The sequence below is a fragment of the Carlito syrichta genome, unplaced genomic scaffold (assembly GCF_000164805.1).
Source record: "Carlito syrichta isolate Samal-C Ts95f unplaced genomic scaffold, Tarsius_syrichta-2.0.1 Scaffold302107, whole genome shotgun sequence".
Lineage (NCBI taxonomy): Eukaryota > Metazoa > Chordata > Mammalia > Primates > Tarsiidae > Carlito > Carlito syrichta.
The window spans coordinates 53,045-72,902 of record NW_007246203.1 but is presented as its reverse complement, the minus strand read 5'-3'; the positions used below and the strand labels follow the sequence as shown (position 1 = coordinate 72,902).

At 50.3% G+C, this 19,858-nt stretch overlaps 1 protein-coding gene across 1 annotated transcript in view; it reads left to right on the top strand.

Annotated features, from left to right (window-relative positions):
* ITGB3 (integrin subunit beta 3) overlaps positions 1–11,213 on the top strand; it is a gene marked incomplete at its 5' end in the record, with an annotated part of 18,618 nt that extends 7,405 nt beyond the window's left edge. The window contains 5 exons of the mRNA XM_008056099.1: positions 2,244–2,466; positions 3,581–3,681; positions 4,365–4,484; positions 8,165–8,331; positions 11,018–11,213. Of these exons, the coding sequence (XP_008054290.1) occupies positions 2,244–2,466; positions 3,581–3,681; positions 4,365–4,484; positions 8,165–8,331; positions 11,018–11,083 (677 nt within the window). The remainder of the gene's footprint in view (positions 1–2,243; positions 2,467–3,580; positions 3,682–4,364; positions 4,485–8,164; positions 8,332–11,017) is intronic.
* Between the last annotated feature and the right edge of the window lie 8,645 nt (positions 11,214–19,858).

Below are 19,858 nucleotides of genomic sequence, written 5' to 3'. Positions count from 1 at the left end.
GCTGATTTTTGATTTATTGTAGAGATGAGGTCTCGCCAAGTTGCCCAGGCGGGTCTCGAACCCGCGGGCTCAGGCAATCCACTCACCTCAGCCTCCCAAAGACACGGGATTACAGCTGAGCCACCGAGCCCGGCTTCCTTGTGGGTTTTTAAACAGGTGAGTGGCAACCAAAAAAGTTGGTTGCTTTTTTTTGAGTTGGAGTCTCACTCTGTCACCCAGGCTGGAGTGCAATGGCACACTCACGGCCACCACAGCCTTGACCTGCTGGGCTCAGAACAGGCACGTGACACCATGCCCTGCTAATTTTTTGACTTACTGTAGAGGTGAGGTCTCACCAAGTTACCCAGACTGGCCTCGAGTTCCTGGGCTCAGGCAGTCCTCTCACCTCGGCCTCCCAAAGTGCTAGGATAACAGGTGTGAGCCACCCTGCCCGGCCTGACTGATGTTTTAAAACAGTGGTTCCCAACTAAGGGGAAGGCATGGTGAGTTGTTTTGTTTGAGTCGGGGTCTCACTCTGTTGCCCAGTGTGGAGTGCAATGGCATAATCATGACCCGCTGCAGCCTCGACCTCCTGGGTTCAGGTGATCCTTCCACTTCTGCCTCCTGAGCAGCTGGGACTACAGGCCTGTGCACCACGCCTGGCTAATTTTGATTTCTTTTAGAGATGAGGTCTCGCTGTGTGGCCCAGGCTGGTCTCGAACTCCTGGGCTCCAGCGATCCTCCCACCTCGACCTCCCAAAGTGCCGGGATGACAGGTGTGAGCCACTGCATCTGGCCTCTGGTGAGGCTTTTGACTGACAGCTGGAAAGGTGCTCTGATGCCCAGAGGGCCGAACCTGAGGATGTGCCCAGCATCCCACAGTGTGCAGGGTAGGCCAGCAGCAGGGGACGATCTGGCCCAAACAGCAACAAGCACCGAGTGTGAGGCAACTTTGTGTTTTAAAAAGAGAGTCCTGCTGCAGAGGAACGGACCGTGACCTGGAGAAGGGAACATGACGTTGTTTTCCGGGGACAGAACTGCAGGGCGGGGGATGGCCGTGTCTGTGATGAGGCCCGGAAGCGCAGCTTTGGAAAGCCCCCTTCCGTCCCCTTGGTTTCATCCACCTGAGTTCCTGATGTGCTCGCTCCTCAGAACTTCTCACCGGTGCCCAGCTCAGTTCCTGGGCTTTCCACCACTCCCTCCTTCCGACTTCAATCTCTCTTCTTCCTCCACTGGTCAGATGGAAGTATATTCCACTCAAGCTGGCCCCGCCTCCTATGGATTAAGGTCGTTTTCTCCGAATGTGACGTGAGTCTTCTGGAAAGGCCAGAAGGTCCTGTTAGTAGAAGTAGGGAAAAGCATGGCTTACAGTCCTGCACAGACGCAAGGCACTTAGGTTCTGGAGTCAAGTCACTTAACTTCAGCTTGGGCCCCGGCCCTGCCGTTTACAGGCTGTGTGGCCTCGGAAAAATGAGTAACCTCTCTGATCTCATAGAGAGGGGGGTGTCGGTTCCCTGTGCCCACCCGGCCCTGTGGCCGACTCCTCCGGCTCCTGTGCTCCCTCCCTGCGGTGCTCTGAGGCACCGTCCCCTTCAGGCCCTTGGAATAATTCCGTCTCTTCCTTCCTCCACCGTCACAAGTTTTCTGTCTGCTGTCACTCCCCAGAGCTTGGCTTCTCACATGCCAGGTGACCCCTGGCTAATTTAGGAAGTGGACTGATGGGAACAGGCAGCGGGTGTGTCTGTGGGCAGGGCCCAGCCTGCCCAAACCAGAGCCCGTGTCATGGTCTGGTGCCACTGGGTGGTGCCAATGACCACCATGGGGGACCTCCTGAGGGGGCCGAGGGGGACTGCCCATGTCGGGTCATGGGGGACAGTCATGGGGCCATCACCGGGTGGCACTGGCAGGGCTGCTGAGTGCCCTGTGTGGCTCGGGCAGTGGCTGGGTGCGGTGCCAGCTACCGGGGCTGAGTATTTGCTTGCTGCCTGTCCTGAAGGCTGCTGGCTGAGAAGGCAAGGGAGCCAGAGCTGTGGACGAGGCCTGGGGCACTTCCTTCTGGGACTCCTTTGCTGGATGACAGCTCAGCCCAAGTCCTGCTATTCCTTGGGACACCCGGAAAACTGAGTTTGTCCCCTCGGGTGGGCTTCCCGGGTGGCAGGCTGGTCCCAGCCAGTGTGGAGGACCCTTGCCCTCACTGGGAGATAGTGGGAGTAGGCATTGGTGGCTTAACCCCTCCCCAAGTCGCACCCGTTGTGTGCTTGCAGGCCATGGTCAGTGCAGCTGTGGGGACTGCCTGTGCGACTCTGACTGGACTGGTTTCTACTGCAACTGCACCACGCGCACCGACACCTGCATGTCCAGCAATGGGCTGCTGTGCAGTGGCCGTGGCAAGTGTGAGTGTGGCAGCTGCGTCTGCGTCCAGCCGGGCTCCTACGGGGACACCTGCGAGAAGTGTCCCACCTGCCCCGATGCTTGCACCTTCAAGAAGTGAGTGGGTGACTTGGGGAGCCCTGGGAGGTTTGCGAGGAGCCCAGGCCCTGAACCCAGCGCTGCAGGTCTGTGTCTTGCCTGCCAGAGCCTCAGCGGGGGCGTCCGCTGCCGCCCGTGGCAACCTCTCCTGTCAGAAAATCCAGGGGACCTTGGAGAGGAGCCAGCAGGGCGGCATCCCGACTCCCCCCGAGGCTAGAGGGAGGCTAGAACAGGGTCCTTCCATGGAACATTCCAGTGCCCACGTTCTGACTCCGTGGGAGGCGTGGGGCTGCAGTTACGGGGACACTGGGAAGCCAGTGCAAACCTCACTCCTCTGGGAACAGAGGCAGCCCCTGTCAGCCCAAGTCCACAGCACTGCCTTTCGTCTTACTGCTTTAAGCGGGTTCACAGGTGTTCAGATTGTGCAGCCGTCCAGGGCCCTGTGCTCAGAAGGACCTCACGCTTGTTTTAACGCTTTGCTATCACTGTGAAATTCTTGGTATCTTTTTTTTTAATTTCAGGGAAAGGTCTCTGTCACTTGGGCTGGAGTGCAGTGGCATGATCCCACTCATGGCAGTCTTTTCCTCCTGAGCTCAAGTGACCCTTCCATCTCAGTCTCCCGAGTTGCTGGGACTATAGGCGTGCACCACCGTGTCTGGCTAATTTTTTGATTTTTGTGGAGACGTGGTCTTGCTGTGTTGCCCAGGCTGGCCTCAAACTCCCTGGCTCAAGCAGTCCTCCCACCTCGGCCTCCCAAAGTGCTGGGGAAGCCCATCCTGCCTGGCCACGTTCTTAGTGATTTTGAACACGGGACCTGCTATGTGTGGCCCCGGGCCCCGAATTGCATGACGGGTTCTGACTTCAACATTCCCAGAAGGGGCATAGGGGCCACACCGTCCTTCCTCAGCCCTGGATAGGACAGGGAAGGGGCTCCAACTGCTGGTCCTCCTGTGGGTGAGGGGTCCTATGGTCCCTGAACCCCACACTTGACCCCACACTTGACTGACGATTGCTTGTACTGATTTGTGTGTGTGTTTGTGACCTGAGGTAGAGCAGCTTGCTGGGGGCATGAAGGTCAGAGCCTTCTTCCGGGCTGTCCTGAGCCTTCAGTGCCATGTCCTTGCTCCTTTAGGGAATGTGTGGAGTGTAAGAAGTTCGACCGGGGAGTCCTGCATGAGGAAGATACCTGTAGCCGTTACTGCCGCGATGAGATTGAGTCAGTGAAGGAGCTTAGTAAGTTCAGCACGTCTGGGAGTCACACACTCCTGGGCTCGCGACGTTTCTGACCCAGTCCCAGAACTGATCCCCCACCCATCTGCAAAATGGAAGGTGCTCCTGGGCACCAGATGGACATGGGCGTCCCTGGGGGTGTCCGCACCCCTGCTCATAAGTGCAGAAACCTCATTCTGCTTCCCCGAGCCCACAGACTTGGCAAGAGCCTGCAAAGAACTTTTTTTGTTTGTTTGTTTTTGTTTTAGAGACAGGGTCTCACTCTGTCCCGTAGGCTAGAGTGCAGTGGCCTGATCATAGCTCACTGCAGCCTTGAACTCCTGGGCTCAGGCGATCCTCCTGCCTTGGCTTCCCAAAGTGCCAGGACTACAGGTGTGCCCCACCGTGCCTGGCTAATTTTTAATTTTTTTGTTTGTAGAGATAGGGTCTTGTTGTGCTGCCCAGGCTGGTCTCAAAGGCAGGCCAAAACTTTGCCTCCACAATGATCATTTGTTTACCTAACCCTGAATTGAACCCCACAACCTTAAAATGAAAGAAAAATAAATAAAAATTTTAAACAAAGAGAAAAAAATGCAGGGTCCTTCTTGTCACGTACTTTCCCAGAAGCCCTGTGATGAGGGGCCTTGGAATGGTCCCGTCTTCCAGCAATTGACCCATGTTTTATTTCTCCATCTGCTCCTCCCCAGAGGACACTGGCAAGGATGCAGTGAACTGCACCTACAAGAATGAGGATGACTGTGTCGTCAGATTCCAGTACTATGAAGACTCCAGTGGCAAGTCCATCCTGTACGTGGAGGAAGAGCCTGGTGAGTGAACCCCCAGGGCCCCTGGCCTCGCATGAAGCTGTGGGGAACCCAACACTTTTCTTTCGACCGATGCCAGGAATGCCATGACGAGAACAGCGGGAATAACAACCGTGTCAGGCAGGACTTTCTATGCATCGCCCCTGCTAGACAGAACAGGCGAGGCCTGGCCTTCTAAGCGATACGTTAAGGTCTGTCGATGGGGTTGGGGGGTGATAAACACACACCTTAGCAAGAAAGTGACTTGCTGACCCAGGAGACAGAAAAATCAGAAAGTAGGTTGGGAGGAGAAGAAGGGAAGGCTGCATCTCGTCCGTGAACAAAATACGTCATGGCGTGTTTTCCAGGCGATGACGTCAAGGAGTTCTAGGACTTTATAGCAGCTGGTGTCTGCTCTGCTGACATGGTTGTCAAAAGCAAACTGCCTCATGCTTCAGAGGAAGGCCTGATGGTCCAGGTGGTGGCCTCGCCAGGGTTACCGCGGGATGCAGGGATTGGCTTGAGGCACTACTGCCCCGAACACTGAAAAAACCTGGCCCTCCACAGGCTGGTCACCGCTCAATACTGTAGATGGCTGGCCTCCCCTCAACACCTTCATGGCCCTCCTTCCCCTTAAATGACAGATTAAGATATGATTCCTTACGTAACTTTTTTTTCCAGTCAGGGTCTCATTCTATCGCCCAGGCTGGAGTGCAGTGGCATGATCACTGCTCACCACAGCCTCAACCTCCTAGGCTCAAGGCGATTCTTCCACCTCAGCCTCCTGAGTAGCTGGTACTACAGGCTCACACCACCATGCCCAGATAACTTTTTGAGTTTTTGTAGACACGAGGTCTTGCTCTGTAGCCCAGGCTTGTCTCTAACTCCTGGGATCAAGTGATCCTCCTGTCTTGGCCTCCCAAAGTCCTGGGATTGCAGGCATGAGCTACTGCGCCTGACCAAGAAACATTTTCGAATCCTCCCTGCCTGTAGAGCCCTTCCTCCACGTTGGGAGATTGGACCCCAGATCACAGACCCACAGTTTTTATCTTGTTGCCCTGGAATTCCGGTCTCTGCCTCTCCCCTCACCCTGCAACCCCAGCCATTTCCAGGGGTCTGACTTTGAGTCAAATGGGGCAGTGGGGTGCCAGGCACAGGGGGACAGCGCTCCCTAACTCTTCCTGACTCATGCTCTTCCCCTTGAAGAGCTGAGCCACCGCAGGGCAGTAAGAGGAGCATCGCCAAACAGCGTGGTGTTGGCCAAGGGCAGTGGAGCTGCATGGCGTGGGAGCCTGAGCTGGGCTCTTGCCACCGAGGGATGGGCCTGCTGGATAAAATGCAATCTGTCCCATGCAGCACTGGGGACACACTTGGAATGAAAAGGAATTCATTGTTTCTCTGACATTCCTATTTGTCTTGGCTTCCTTTTGCTGCCAGCCCAACGCAGACGCCCCTGACTGTGGGGTCACCCACCACAGGTGCACTGCTGTGGCTGGCAGTGCCCTCGGAGACCACCTGATCTGTCTTCTGCCTCTGGGAAACCCACCATCCACTCCTTTCAGGACAGAGGGTAACAGATGGCTTCCCCTGAAGCCCTCCTGACTCTCTGCCTGCCCTGCGAAAACTGGCGTGTCCAGTACAGGAGATTTCTCTTTGAGCTTGAGGGTTGGCCTACCCTGATCTCCCAAAGAGTTCATCCCTGTGTTTCCGGGAGCAGGAACCCTTCTCTCCCGGGAACTCAATCGCTGGAACCTCATGGCCTCTCTCCAGGCGCTCCTTGAATTACAGACAGGTTGTCATTTGGGGGGTTGGGGATGGCCAGCAGGGGTTTGTGGTGGTGGTTGTTTTTCGTGCTGTGTGTGGTGAGCCGAGGGTTAGAGGAGAAGGTGGGGCAGTGTGGAAAGTGGGCGTGGCTTTCCCTCCAGACTCCTCCATACCCACATGTACCAACACCTGGTTTCCCAACACTGGTGTTTCCTGGAGTGAGGTCATTGCTCAGACGCCCGAGGCTGACAATGCGAAGTAGAGAAGCCTACTCAGCCCGGCCCTCGGAGGGGTGGCATGCCTCTGTCTGTGGTGGTTGTCAGCGGGGGCTGAACAGGAAGCCAGCTTTCGATAGGGTTATGATTTCAGATGACTAAATGTTTTGGGAAAGAACCCAAAATATTGTTTTGGCCGGCAGCCTCCTGGCCTCTAAGGATGCCAGAAGGGCCGTTGAGTTCACAGCCCTCAGGAACGTAAACATCTGAATTGGGTAACAGGCGAATGCCACCAGGGGTCAAGTAGGCAACCGAGTTAAGGAAGCAGCTGGGTATAAGAAGGACTGCTGGTACAGTGGTAGCTGGTATTTACTGAACCAATATTCGGTGTCAGGCCACTCCTCTGAGTTCTTTACATTCATTTGACTTAATTATTTCTCACAAGTTTTTTTTTTTTTTCCCAAAGAGATTACTCTTATTTTCTGGTTCACTTTTTATTATTATTATTTTTGTTTCAGTAGCTTTAGGGGGTACACATCGTTTGGGGTTGCACTGTAGAATTCTGGGTTTCAAGTGAACCCACCACCTCCACCTGTGCACACTGTACCCAATAGGTGATTTTTTTATCCCTCCACCCCTTCCCACCCTGAGTCTCCAGTGTCCATAGGACCCTTTTTTGTGCCTTTGCTGATCCTTATTTCAGCTCTCACGTGGACGTGAGAACACGTGTTTGGTTTTCTGTTCCTGCGTTAGTTCACTTAGGATGATGTTCTCCAGTTCCATCAAGTTGCTGCAAAAGACATGACTTCCTCTTTTTTTTGATGGCTAAACAGCATTCCATGGTGCACAGACACCACATTTGCATTATTCACTGATCGGTTGATGGACATTGAGGTCTCACAACGAGTTTTTAAAGCCAGTGCTATCACGTTCTTCGTTTTAAAGATGCAGAAACAGGAAACGCACTTAGAAGGGTTAATTGTACCAAAGGTCACATAGCAGAGTGAAGTCCTGAGCCAGGATTCAGACCCAGGCAGTCAAGAATTCAAGTCCTGCCAGGATTCAGACCCAGAGAGTCAAGGATGCAAGTCAAGCCAGGATTCAAACTTAGGCAGTTGTAGATCCAAGTAAGCCAGGATTCAGACCCAGAGGATCAAGAATTCAAGTCCTGCCAGGATTCAAACCCAGGCAGTCTGACTCCGAAGTCCCCAGGAGCACAGAAACAATCACAAGTCACTCTTTTCCTCCCTTTAGGAAAGAGAAGGGAGAGGCGTAAGAATTCTGGACACTAGAAAGTATGTGTCCCCGCTAACAGGAGCGATTATCCCGCTGTTCTAACTGGCCGCTGCTGTAGCAATGTTGGTTCCAGTCTTTCTAGATCTTTTGCCTTTTATGTAAAGAGAAGAATAATCTGCAATTTTAGGGGGAGGATCTCCGGCTTATTCAGGTATTTAAATAAACACTTGGGTGGACCCATACTCAAGGTGTAGCTGGATTCTGTTGGGTGACCAGGCCTAGGCCTGTGATATGAACCACTTAGGACAGATCATTGCTATCCTAAAACTTGCCCCTTTTTTGGAAAAAAAAAAAAAGAATGAATTTTAAACACCTGTCCTGTTTCCTGCAGAGACCTTTATCGTATTGTCAAGAGCACCTTACTTGTAACCAGTTCTCGTGACTCCGGCTTCACTGACAGCTGCCCTGCCCTGTGCTTCTTCCTGACAGAGTGTCCCAAGGGCCCTGACATCCTGGTGGTCCTGCTGTCTGTCATGGGGGCCATTCTGCTGCTCGGCCTTGCCACCCTGCTCATCTGGAAGCTCCTCATCACCATCCACGACCGGAAAGAGTTTGCCAAATTTGAGGAAGAGCGAGCCAGAGCAAAATGGGACACAGTAAGTGGCCAGGCTGGAGTGGGCGTTTTCTAAACTTGTGGGTTCGAGCCCCAAGGTGGGGTCAGCAGAGGCTCAGGGTGGCCAAGTTCAGCCAGCACTCTCGTACTCCAGTTGTCCTCTGTTCTGGGAGCTAGAGGGTGGTTTGACCATCCCCTTGTCCTTGAGCTTTCTGTAAACCACCGGATCATCTACCACACGGTTACTGGGTGCCCTATCAGTGAGTGCCGACTGGACATAGGTAGGGTCCAGCTCTGCTCTGACACTACAGAAATGAAAAAGAAACTTCATTCTCTCGGCCAGGCATGGCGACTCATGCCTGTAATCCCGGCACTTTGGGAGGCTGAGGTGGGAGTATTGCTTGAGGCCACAAGCCTGAGACCAGTTTAGGCAACAGAGCAAGACCCTATCTCTGTAAACATTTTTAAAAACTGGCCAGGCATGGTGACTCAAGCCTGTAATCTCAGCACTTTGGGAGGCAGAGGTGAGAGGATTGCTTGAGCTTGAGGGTTTGAGACCAACCTGGGCAACTTGGCAAGACCTCGTCTCTACAATAAATTAAAAAAAAAAAAAAAATTGGCCGGGAATTGTAGCACGTGTCTGTAGTTCTGGCTACTTGCAAGGCAGAGACAGAAGGATCACCTGAGCCCAGCAGGTCAACACTGCAGTGGCTGTGAGCATGCTACTGCACTCCAGCCTGGGTGACAGAGTGAGACTCCAACTCAAAAAAAAAATTTTTTAAAAATCAACTGGGTGTGGTCATGCATGCCTGTAGACACAGCTACTTGGGAAGCTGAGGCAGGAGGATCCCTTGATCCCTTTATTTATTTTAATAACATTGTGTAGTGAGCCCGGGAGTTTGAGGCTGCAGTGAGCTAAGATCATGCCACAGGATGAGACCGACTCTGGAAAAAAATTGAGTAAGACAGGGAAAACTTGTCTCCAATTGAGCGGGACCAGACAAACCTATGTTGAGAATATATAATACATGATATGCCAACAAAGCCCAAAGCTTTAAACACAAATAGGAAAGCATATAATAGCTAACAGTGATCAAGGACTCACCACAGCCCCGAACTGTTCTAAATGCCCTTCACCTATTCCCTGATTTCATCCCCATAACAACCCTGTGTGTCAGGCCATAGTGTCATTCCCACTGTCTAGAGAAGGAGACCAAGTGCAGAGAAGTCAAGTAGCGTGCGTGAGTGTGGAGAAGACGTGGGCTGAGCTACTTTCTGGGTCAGCCTCTTGGGGACAGTGGCAGGAGGTCATTCCATCTCATTCTCTCCTTTTCCTTAAATGATCAGACAGTCGCTTCCAAATCAGACTCTGTTTTCATGCCCCTGCCAGTTGTCCTGAGTTAATCCAATTAAACGGGCATTTACGGAGAACCTGCTATTGACTTTATTTTCCTTTGACTCACCTCCTGCACTTTAACCTTTTTCTGGACCTTCCAAATGGCTGTTGGACTCCCTGGATGTCCAGGGTTGGATCAGTTTGCTCCCATCCAATGGTGACCTCGGGGCTTTGTCCCAAGGGCCCAAGAAACTGAGATGCTCCTGTAAGGACAACATAGAACACCCTGAAGCTCTGAGGCCCATGAGCACGCACTGTGTTTCCTGAAGCCGCCATGAAGGACGTCTGTGGGATTTGTTGCTTTCTGTTGGAAAATGGTTTGGAGAATCGAGTGAGGCTCTCGGCTTTTCCTGATGACCTGACAGTTTTGTGGGTGGTGCTTAGAGAGTCCTCTGTGCCCTCTGTGTCCTGGTGTCCTCTGTGCCCTCTATGTCCTCTGGGTCCTCTGTGTCCTCTGTGTCCTATGTCCTCTGTGTCCTATGTCCTCTGGGTCCTCTGTGTCCTCTGGGTCTTCTGTGTCCTGTGTCCTCTGTGTCCTATGTCCTCTGTGCCTTCCGTGTTCTATGTCCTCTGTGTCCTGTGTCTTCTGTGTCTTCCGTGTCCTGTGTCCTCTGTGTCCTGTGTCCTCTGTGTCCTGTGTCCTCTGTGTCTTCTGTGTCCTGTGTCCTCTGTGTTCTCTGGGTCTTGTGTCCTCTGTGTCCTCTGAGTTCTGTGTCCTCTGTGTTTTCTGGGTCCTGTGTCCTCTGGGTCCTCTGGGTCCTATGTCCTCTGTGTCCTCTGGGTCCTGTGTCCTCTGTGTCCTCTGGGTCCTGTGTCCTCTGTGTCCTCTGGGTCCTGTGTCCTCTGTGTCCTCTGGGTCCTGTGTCCTCTGTGTCCTATGTCCTCTGGGTCTTCTGTGTCCTCTGTGTCCCCTCTGTTTTCTGTGTCCTGTGTTCTCTGTGTCCTCTAGGTCCTGTGTCCTCTGTGTCCTCTGTGTCCTGTATCCTCTGGGTCCTCTGGATCCTCTGGGTCCTGGTCCTCTGTGTCCTCTATTTACTGACCACCTCCTGCTGCATTTCCGTCTCCTGCTCACAGCCCCCACCACTGTCACATGACTATAGGCACATTACAGCACACCAAGCTAATTTTTTAATTTTTGTGAATGTGAGGTCTCACTCTGTTGTCCAGGCTGGTCTCAAACTCCTGGGCTCAAGACATCCTCCTGCCTCAGCCTCCCAAAGTGCTGGGATTACAGGCATGAACCACTGCGCCTGGCCTCAGATGAAATCTAAACATTCAGGGCAGGAAAGAACTGAGAGGTTTGCCGTAAGACGCTTTTCTGCTCTCTCTGCAGGCCAACAACCCACTGTACAAAGAGGCCACGTCTACCTTCACCAATATCACCTACCGAGGCACTTAGTGAGCAAGCAGTAATCCTGAGATCGTTACCAGACTGTGCTGGGATTCTGAGAGTCTCTGATGTCATGTTTACAGAGGACGGTGTTTGCCGACCCGGACTTGGGGCTTGGCGTGGGGAGGGATTGGGAGAACATCCGTCAGTCTGCACTGGTATGGGTGTCTGTGCACTCGTGTGTGTGTGTGTGTGTATGTGTGTGTGTTGCGTGTGTGTGTGTGTGTGTGTGTGTGTGTGTTGCATGTGGGGGATGTGTAATTTAAAGCTTGCTACTGTCCCGATCAGCTGAGCCCTCGGCTTTTGTCCCCGGAATGCCTCCGGCAGGGATTGTTCCTGCTCAGCTCAGGGGTGACCCTGGGGCCGGGCAGGTGTTCATTACCTCAGTGAGAAGCCAGCTCTCCCACCAGCCCATTCTCCCCAGAGTGAAGGACAGGCCGAGGTCTCTCACTCCAGAGGAAGGGACGCCAGGCCTCAGCTCTTCCTGGAGTGGAACGGGTTGTCATTTCTGGGCCTGACGTCAGCAGCCGTGTCAGGGCTCCTGGCTTCGTGGCCCTGGGGTGTCCCTGGTGCCTCTGACTTTCTTCCCTTTCCTAGGGCTGAAGGAGGAGTCAGGGAGCCCTGAATGTCCTCCACCACCTCGGCCACGGCGATGGTCCTCTCACAGGGGGAGCCATGGCACCCTAATTCTTCAGCCTGTTGGGAGTGAGTGTGGCAGGGCCACCCAGGATCACACGCAGCCTGGGGTGTGTACCAGCAGCATCCCCCAGTTCATCACCGCCACCCTCCAGATTTGCCTTGTTAGCCTCTGTCCCCTGGAGCTTTACTAAGAGCATGTGTGTCCCCCTCAGCCCAGCTCCAGCTTGTCACTCCACGCTGCACTCCCCTCACTGCCATAGGTGTTTGCTGCATCCCGAGGGGTTGTCACCACCAGATGCTTTCTTCCCAGGGAGAGCACCACAGTTCGAGCCCCAGATCTGGTCCCGCCCCTGCCCCTCAGGCCGTCTGCCCCTTGTCCAAGGCCCCTCTGCATATCTAACCCCTGTCCCATGGGCGACATCCACCCAGGGGGCTGGTGCATTGATCTTCTACCTCCTGGGTGTCGTGGGAAGGAATCTTGTCCGTGCCCTGCTGGGCCTGAGCACCGGGGTAGACCGATGGGCCTGTGGCATCAGCCTGTGTGACCTGTTTGTTCTGTGGGTGGGACAACCTCATGTGAACTTAACTTTTTTTTGAGTTGAGTCCTCCCTCTGTTGCCCAGGTTAGAGTGCAGTGGCGGGATCATGGCTCACCATGGCCTTGACCTCCTGGGATCAGGCGAACCTTCCATCTCAGCCTCCTGAGTTGCCGGTGTGTCACCACGTGCCCAGCTAATTTTCTGATTTATTGTAGCGATGAGGTCTCTGTTGCTCAGGCTTGTCTCAGACTCCTGGGTTTGAGTAATCCTCCTGCTTCGGCCCCCAAAGTGCTGGGATGACAGGTGTGAGCCACTGTGCCTGACCTTGACATGCCAATTTTGAAGGTTTCTTTTTTTTAATGTAAAATTTTGAAGATGTGGGGTACAATTCAGGGTTAGGTCTACAAATGGTCATTCTGCAGGTGCCCTTGTGGATGAGGTGTGCCCCCCACTCCCCTGGCAGTTTCCCACTTCTGCCAAGCCCACCCGTCACACCCCGCCCCAGCCGTTGAAGGTGACTTTCAGTGTCAACATTCCAAGATGCCAGGACCTACACCGTGGCATCAAATACATAGTTGCGAGTCTGTGGGCTGATGATACTGGTGGTCCTCTTAGTCGGGAGATCTGAGAGGACTGGCTTTGGCGAGAGCAGGTGTCTCGTGGCCTTTCTCTGCGAGCCTCCCCTCCCCTCCCCTCCCCTCCCCTCTCCATCCCTTTCCCCTGCTTTTGTTAATAGTCACACCCCCTGGCCTTGCACTTGAACCCCATTTATTTATCACTCATGACTTCACTTCACATGCACTTGCACCCACATGCTGGGGAAGAGGAATCCATACAAAGAAGCCGAAATGTCTACTCTGTGTTCCTGTGTTAACATTGTGAATAAACACTGGCATTAGGAATGGGCCATGACTGACTGTCTCACCCATTCCCTGACTGCAGGGAATGGGAATGTGGGGAAGGGGGAGGGATGACCACGGACCCTAGAAGTTTTGACCCTAATTGTAACCTTCACCTACTGAGACAGAGTTCATGAGAGTGTTGAGGTGACATTTTCTCGAGGTACGATGGCTTATGTGAAGAAACTATATCAAAGGGGGAAGAAAATGCATTTACAGGGTGAATAAAGTCAGTGGGATTTTCTTCTGAGCTCCTGGAGTGAAGTTCAGAGGCCCTGAAAACAAGCAGTCTGTCAGCCTATGGGGATAACCGCCAACTGTGTTCACGAGATGGCAAACACGGTCAGCTTTGGCCTGTGGGTGAATGACTAAATGGCCTTTGGCGTAGGCAACACAGTGCAGAGGGATTGTGCTCAGTTCTTCTGGAGATAATTTATGTCCAAAAGTTTCAGGATCTGTGGGGCAGCAACAGGAAACTTTGAGCCCTCCTGACATGTGGCCATGTTCGGAGTCAGTTCTTGACCTCTCAGATGTGCTGAGGCCGTCCATGATTTCAAGACTCTTCCCTTTGTTATGTATTCCTGGTTGAAATTACTTAAGTGCCTTCTTGATTCCTCACCACCTTCTCTGTTTGAGTTGTGCAACAGTGAATTAAATGTACTTTCCAGAAAGAATTGGCTGAAGGCTGTCCAGTGCTTTGCTGTGTGATTTGTTTCCTTTGGCTGAAAAGAGCCTCACAGATGATTATTTTAGAACAAACATGTTTCCGAATGTAACAGAGCAGTGACCGCCATGGGTCCTGAAGCTAGCTACCTCCCAGAACTTCTCTTTAGACTTGATAACGTTGTCAGAATGAGTAGATTATTGCTGTTCTAAGAGTTGGACGATTTTTTTTAAGTTGGGTATTACTTAGGAACTTGGGCAGCCTCAACAGAGCAGACTGCCAGTGTAGCCGAGGTTTTGTTCATAGAAAGCATAAATGGGTGCAATAAAGACTTAATGGCAACTTACTGACAGGATGATTTAAAGGCCTAAATTATATTTAAGGCAGTGAGTGCCAAAGTACAGTCCCAAGACCAGGAACACCAGCATCAGCTGGACACTTGTTAGGAATGAAAGTGGACAGATCTCACTCCAGAACTACAGGATCCGGACACCTGGGGAAGGGCCCTGGGGCCAGTGTCATCCTAAGGCCTCCTGGGGATTCTGATGCACCCTCAAGTTCAAGAACTACCACAGCCATCCTTCATCCTAGAAAAGTCGTTTACAGTAAGTCAGCTCAGACTGCACAGTTAAGAACAATTCCTGGTAGACAGACTCAGAGGATGACATATTCACCCACACAAAATGCGATTCTACTTTTGTTTCATTTTCCAAGTGAAGTGATCTCAGGCTTCTTGGATTCACGCAAGGCCACAAATTCCCATGAAAAACTAAAAGACTAGATCAGAACCCCAGGGGGAGAAAAAAAACACCTAACAAATAGGCACTTAAGAAAACATAATGAGCTTCAAGTAAGAAAATGCTCTTAGAGAATTTATCCACGGGAGATGGGATAAGACATCTTAACTATTAACATTATCATTTTATAGGTTGCCAGAATAAGACTTTTGAGTTTGTTTGTATAAATAACAATAATTATTTTTTTACTTACCAAGATCTGCTACATGGAAGGACTTTAGAATTTGTAGCTTCCTCTTTTGCTATTTAAAATTTATCGAGCACTGACCATGTGGGATTGAAGCACTTTACAGAACCCTCATCACACAATTTCTGTCTTTGAGTCTTAAATTCCTTACATAATGTCCTTTTTCTCTTATTTCTTTCTTTTTTTTCTTTTAGCACAGTACAATGCACGATATCAAGAGGTTACATGAATGTAGACTAAGTCCTTTTATGGTGAAATCTCATGAGAGTCACTGTGTTTTATTTACATATTGGTAACTGGTGACTAAATGTCTGGATGAAAATAGAGAAACTTGTGCAAAAATGGAACGGAAACTGTATGTCAAACCACATAGTAATCCTTTAGCACTAAGCCTTTGGAGTCTGAACTCTACGGTAGCAGAGCCATCTAATGACCACTGGGACCAATTACAAGCAGATGGTCTGGGAATTACAGAGCATTTGGCTTTCACAATGATATGATGGGACAATAATATATGCTCTGCAAATAAGCTATTAAAATATCATTTGTATTTGGGTTTTGTGAGACAATATATTTATGGAGGCATATATTCCCAATTTTATTTTTATTTTATCTATTTTTGAATCAGGGTCTCACTCTGTCGCTGAGGTTGGAGTGCAGTGGCATGACCATGGTGACCGCGTCACAGGCTCAGGTGGTCCTTCCACCTCAACCTCCTGAGTAGCGAGGGCTACAGGTGCACACCACCATACCTGGTTAATTTTTTAGTATTTTGTAGAGATGAGGTCTCTCTGTGTTGCCCAGGTTGGTCTTGACCTCCTGGACTCAAGCAATACTCCCGCCTCAACCTTCCAAAGTGCTGGGATTATAGATATGAGTCACTGCACCTGGCCTATATTCCTAATTTTCATTTGAATAAGACATGCAAGAAGGTATCCTTAGATGCCTGCGAATAGAGTTAAGTAGGTCATTAAATAAAAGCGTACAAATACACTGAATGGGGCTACCTAAGGTTTGTATGTGAAAACTAAGAGGCCAGGAACATGATTACCTGATAGTGTCGTAATGACATCCCTCTAACTCCTTGCATCAAGGAGACAGGCCATCAGTGTGTTTTCTGACAGTACACCAAAGAACACACACAGAAAGCAACATTTAGAAAACCTAAGAGTCCTTTGGCAAAATAACCACTGGAAATCGTTCTTTAGTAGTGTCCCTGAACTGAACTTTGTAAGGAACACTTTCACAATTGATTTCATTACATCTACTATATTAGTTATGTTTTTCACGATGACATGATTCTTTGGAGTGGGCTCCAGGACGAATGTGTAAATATCACTTTAGTGGCCAATGAAACACTTAGTTAAGAAATGGGTCCTATTAAACATGAACTGGATTTAAAAAATGTGGTTCATATACACAACAGAATACTATGCAGCCATAAGGAAGGACAAATTTATGAACTTTGCAGCAACTTGGATGGGTTTAGAGTCTGTCGTACTCGGTGATCTATCACAGAAGCAAAGAACTGAGTGTCATATGTTCTCACTCATAAGACTATAAGAAAGGGATTGGCAGTAGCGGGACCTGCCAGGGGAGGGAGAAGGGACACACTTCATCCATAAGGGTACCTGATCTCAAACTAGGGGACCAAAGTGAGGCCAAAACTTTACCTGTACAATGACCATTTGTATACCTAACCCTGAATTGTACTGTCTTTAAAATAAAAGATAAAAAAAAAAAAAAAAGAAACGGATTAAAAGGCCAGGTGCAGTGCTTTTATCCTAGTACTTTGGGAGGTTGAGGCAAGAAGATCACTTGAGTCCCGGAGTCTGAGACCAGCCTGGGCAACATAGTGAGATCCCGTTTCTATTAAAATAAATAAATAAATAAATAAATAAATAAATAAATAAATAAATAAATAAGCCAGACATGGTGGCACACACCTGTAGTCCCAGCTACTCTGGAGGCTGAGGAGGCTCACCTGAGCCCAGGAGGTTGAGGCTGTGGTGACCCGTGATTGTGCCACTGCTCTCTGACCTGGGGGCCAAAGTGAGACCCTGACACTCCTTCCGAAAAAAAAAAAAAAAAAGAAATGAGAAAAATGTTGAGGAGTGTATGCTGGACTTTGCACTTCCTGACCCTGATCACCACTATGACAGTAATTATTAACTGGCCTCACACAGTTAGACCTCTTAATTTTAACTGGGCAAATGGCCACCCAGAATAAATACCATTCCCTTATTACTAAAAACCAAAATAAAGTTACTGGGTACAAAGGCAGCACACAAAAATCAGCCTCTCTTGCAGCTGGATGTGCCACGTCCCTCTCTTCATGGATGATGAGAAGTTAACGAAAGTGCTGTGTGCAACTTCCAGTGAATGTCGTTTAAGGGAAGGTGTTAGAAGTTAAGCAGCCTTCATAGATCAATATGTGATATTATGTAACTTTTAAATTTAATTTTTTTTTAAGAGATGAGGTCTTGCTATGCTGCCCAGGCTGGACTTGAACTCCTGGGTTCAAGCGATCCTCCTGCTTCACTCTCCCAGGTAGCTGGGACTATAGGTATGTGCCACCATGCCCAGTGGGAATTGTATTAGCTATCTGTTGCTGCCTAAGAAGTTACCCGACAATTTAGCGGCTTAAAACAACAAGCATTATCTTGCAGTTTCTGTGGTCAGGAGTTCAGGAATGGTTGAGCTGGGTGGCTCTGGCTCAAAGTGTCTCGCGAGGTGGTAGTCAGACTGCTGGCCACTGGGGGCTACAAGGGGCTGGAGAATCTTTCTCTGAGGTGGTGCTCTCACGTGGCTGGTGGTGGGAGGCATCAGTTTCATGCCAGCCATCGGCAATAAGCCTCGGTTTCTCAGCGCTCGGACATCTCCATGGGACTGCTTGAGGGTCTGTACGACGTATCAGCTGGCTTTTCCCAGAGGGAGTAACCCGAGGGAGAGCAGGGAGGAAGCCACAGCATTTTTATGACTTGGTTTTGTGTCACATCATCGCTTCTGCCACACTCTATTCATTACAAGTAGTTCTCTAGCGATAAGTGAGGCTGAGCAATTTTCCGTGTGTCTGCTGCTGCTCGTATGTCTTCTTTTGAGAAGTCTCACACCAGGTGCAGTGGCTCAGGCCTGTCATCCCAGCACTTTGGGAGGCAGAGGTGAGAGGGTTGCCTAAGCTCACGGGTTCAAGACCAGCCTGGGACACTTGGGGAGACCTCGTCTACACAATTAAAAAAAAAATTAGCTGGGCACGGTGGCGCATGCCTGTAGTTCCAGCTACTTGGAAGGCTGAGGCGGAAGGATCGCCGGAGCTCGCCCAGTCGAGGCTGCGGTGGCTGTGAGCGGCCACTGCCCTCCAGCCTGGGCGACAGAGTGAGACTCCGACTCAAAAAAGATAAGTGTGTATTCATGTCCTCTGCCCATATTTTAATAGGGCTTTTTTTTTTTCCCTTTTGGCTCGTTTGAGTTCCTTGTAGATCCTGGATGTTAGGCCTTTGTCAGATACACAATTAGCAAATATTTTTCCCCTGTACCCCATGACTCTATAATAAAATAAAGTAGAAAAACAAAAACAAAACCAAAAAAGAGTAGCTCACTAAATCCAGCCAACATTCAAGGGGAGGGAGTGGATGCTACCTCTTGGAGGGAGGAGCCTTGTGAATGGAATCATTATCCTCCAAGGATAGCCATGTCCTCATCTCCAGAGCCTGTGTGTATGTTGCTTTAGATGGAATACATGACAGTTTTTTGATGCAATTCATGCTCTTGGGATAAAGAGACCAACTGGGTCATCTGAGGAGGCTCAGTGTCATTGCAAGGGTGAGAGGGAGGCAGGAGGGCCAGCACAAGCGTGAGAGTCAGAGCAGGAAATGTGATGATGGGAGTGGGCCAGATCGACGTGACCACGAGTCAAGGAACGTGCACAGCCTGTGGACACCGGAAAAGGCAAGGGGTGGACTCTACCCTTTGACCCCCAGAAGGAATGCAGCCTTTGACTTTAACCCTGTAAGATCCATTTTATACTCTTGGCCTCCCATAATGTAAAACAATAACTGCGTGTTGGTTAAGCCACTACATTGGTGGTTGGTTGTCAGCAGGGCAATAGGAAATTAATACAAACATCAAAGTGTTTGTGGACTGTTTTGTTTTTGACTTGGGGTCTCATTCTGTCACCCAGACTGGAGTGCAGAGGTACGCTCACAGGCACTGCAGCCTTGACTAGCCGGGCTCAGGCGATTCTTTCAAGTGGCTGGAACCACAGGCATGTGCCATGACACCTGGCTAATTTTAAAAATTTATTTGTAGAGATGAGGTCTCACCAACTCCATATTGCCAAGTTGCCCAGGCTGGTCTTGAACCCTTGGGCTCAGGTAGGCAATTGTCTTACCTCTGCCTCCCAAAGTGCTGGGACGACAGGCCGGAGCCACCATGTATGGTGGTGTGGACGTTATTTTAAAGCCATTATAGTCCACCCTGTGGCCACAAATTACTTATTTACATATTTTACATGCATAACTGTACACTTCCCAAGGCCCCAAAGTCTTATCCGACGACAGCATCAACTTAAAGTTCAGATAAGGGATTAATATCCAAAATATGCAATAATGAGAAAACAACCCCCATTAAAAAATGAGCAGGCTGGGCACTGTTGGCCCATGCCTGTAATTCTAGCACTTTGGGAGGTGGAGGTGAGAGGATTGCCTGAGCCCAGGGTTTGAGACCAGCCCAGGCAACTTGGCAAGACCTCATCTTTACAATAAATCAAAAAATTAGCTGGGTGTGGTGGCACACACCTGCAGTTTCAGCCACTTGGAAGGCTGAGGCAGAAGGATCGTCTGAGTCTAACAGGTAGTGGCTGTGGTGGCTGAGCATGCCCCTGCACTCCAGTCTGGGTGACAGAGTGAGACTCCAACTCAAAAAAAAAAAAAAAAAGCAAAGAATCTGAACAGACATTTTCAAAAGAAGACACACAAATGGCCAACAGGTTTGTGAAAAAATGCTCAACATCATTCATGCCTAGGGAAACGCAAAATAAAACCACAGTGAGATGTCACCTC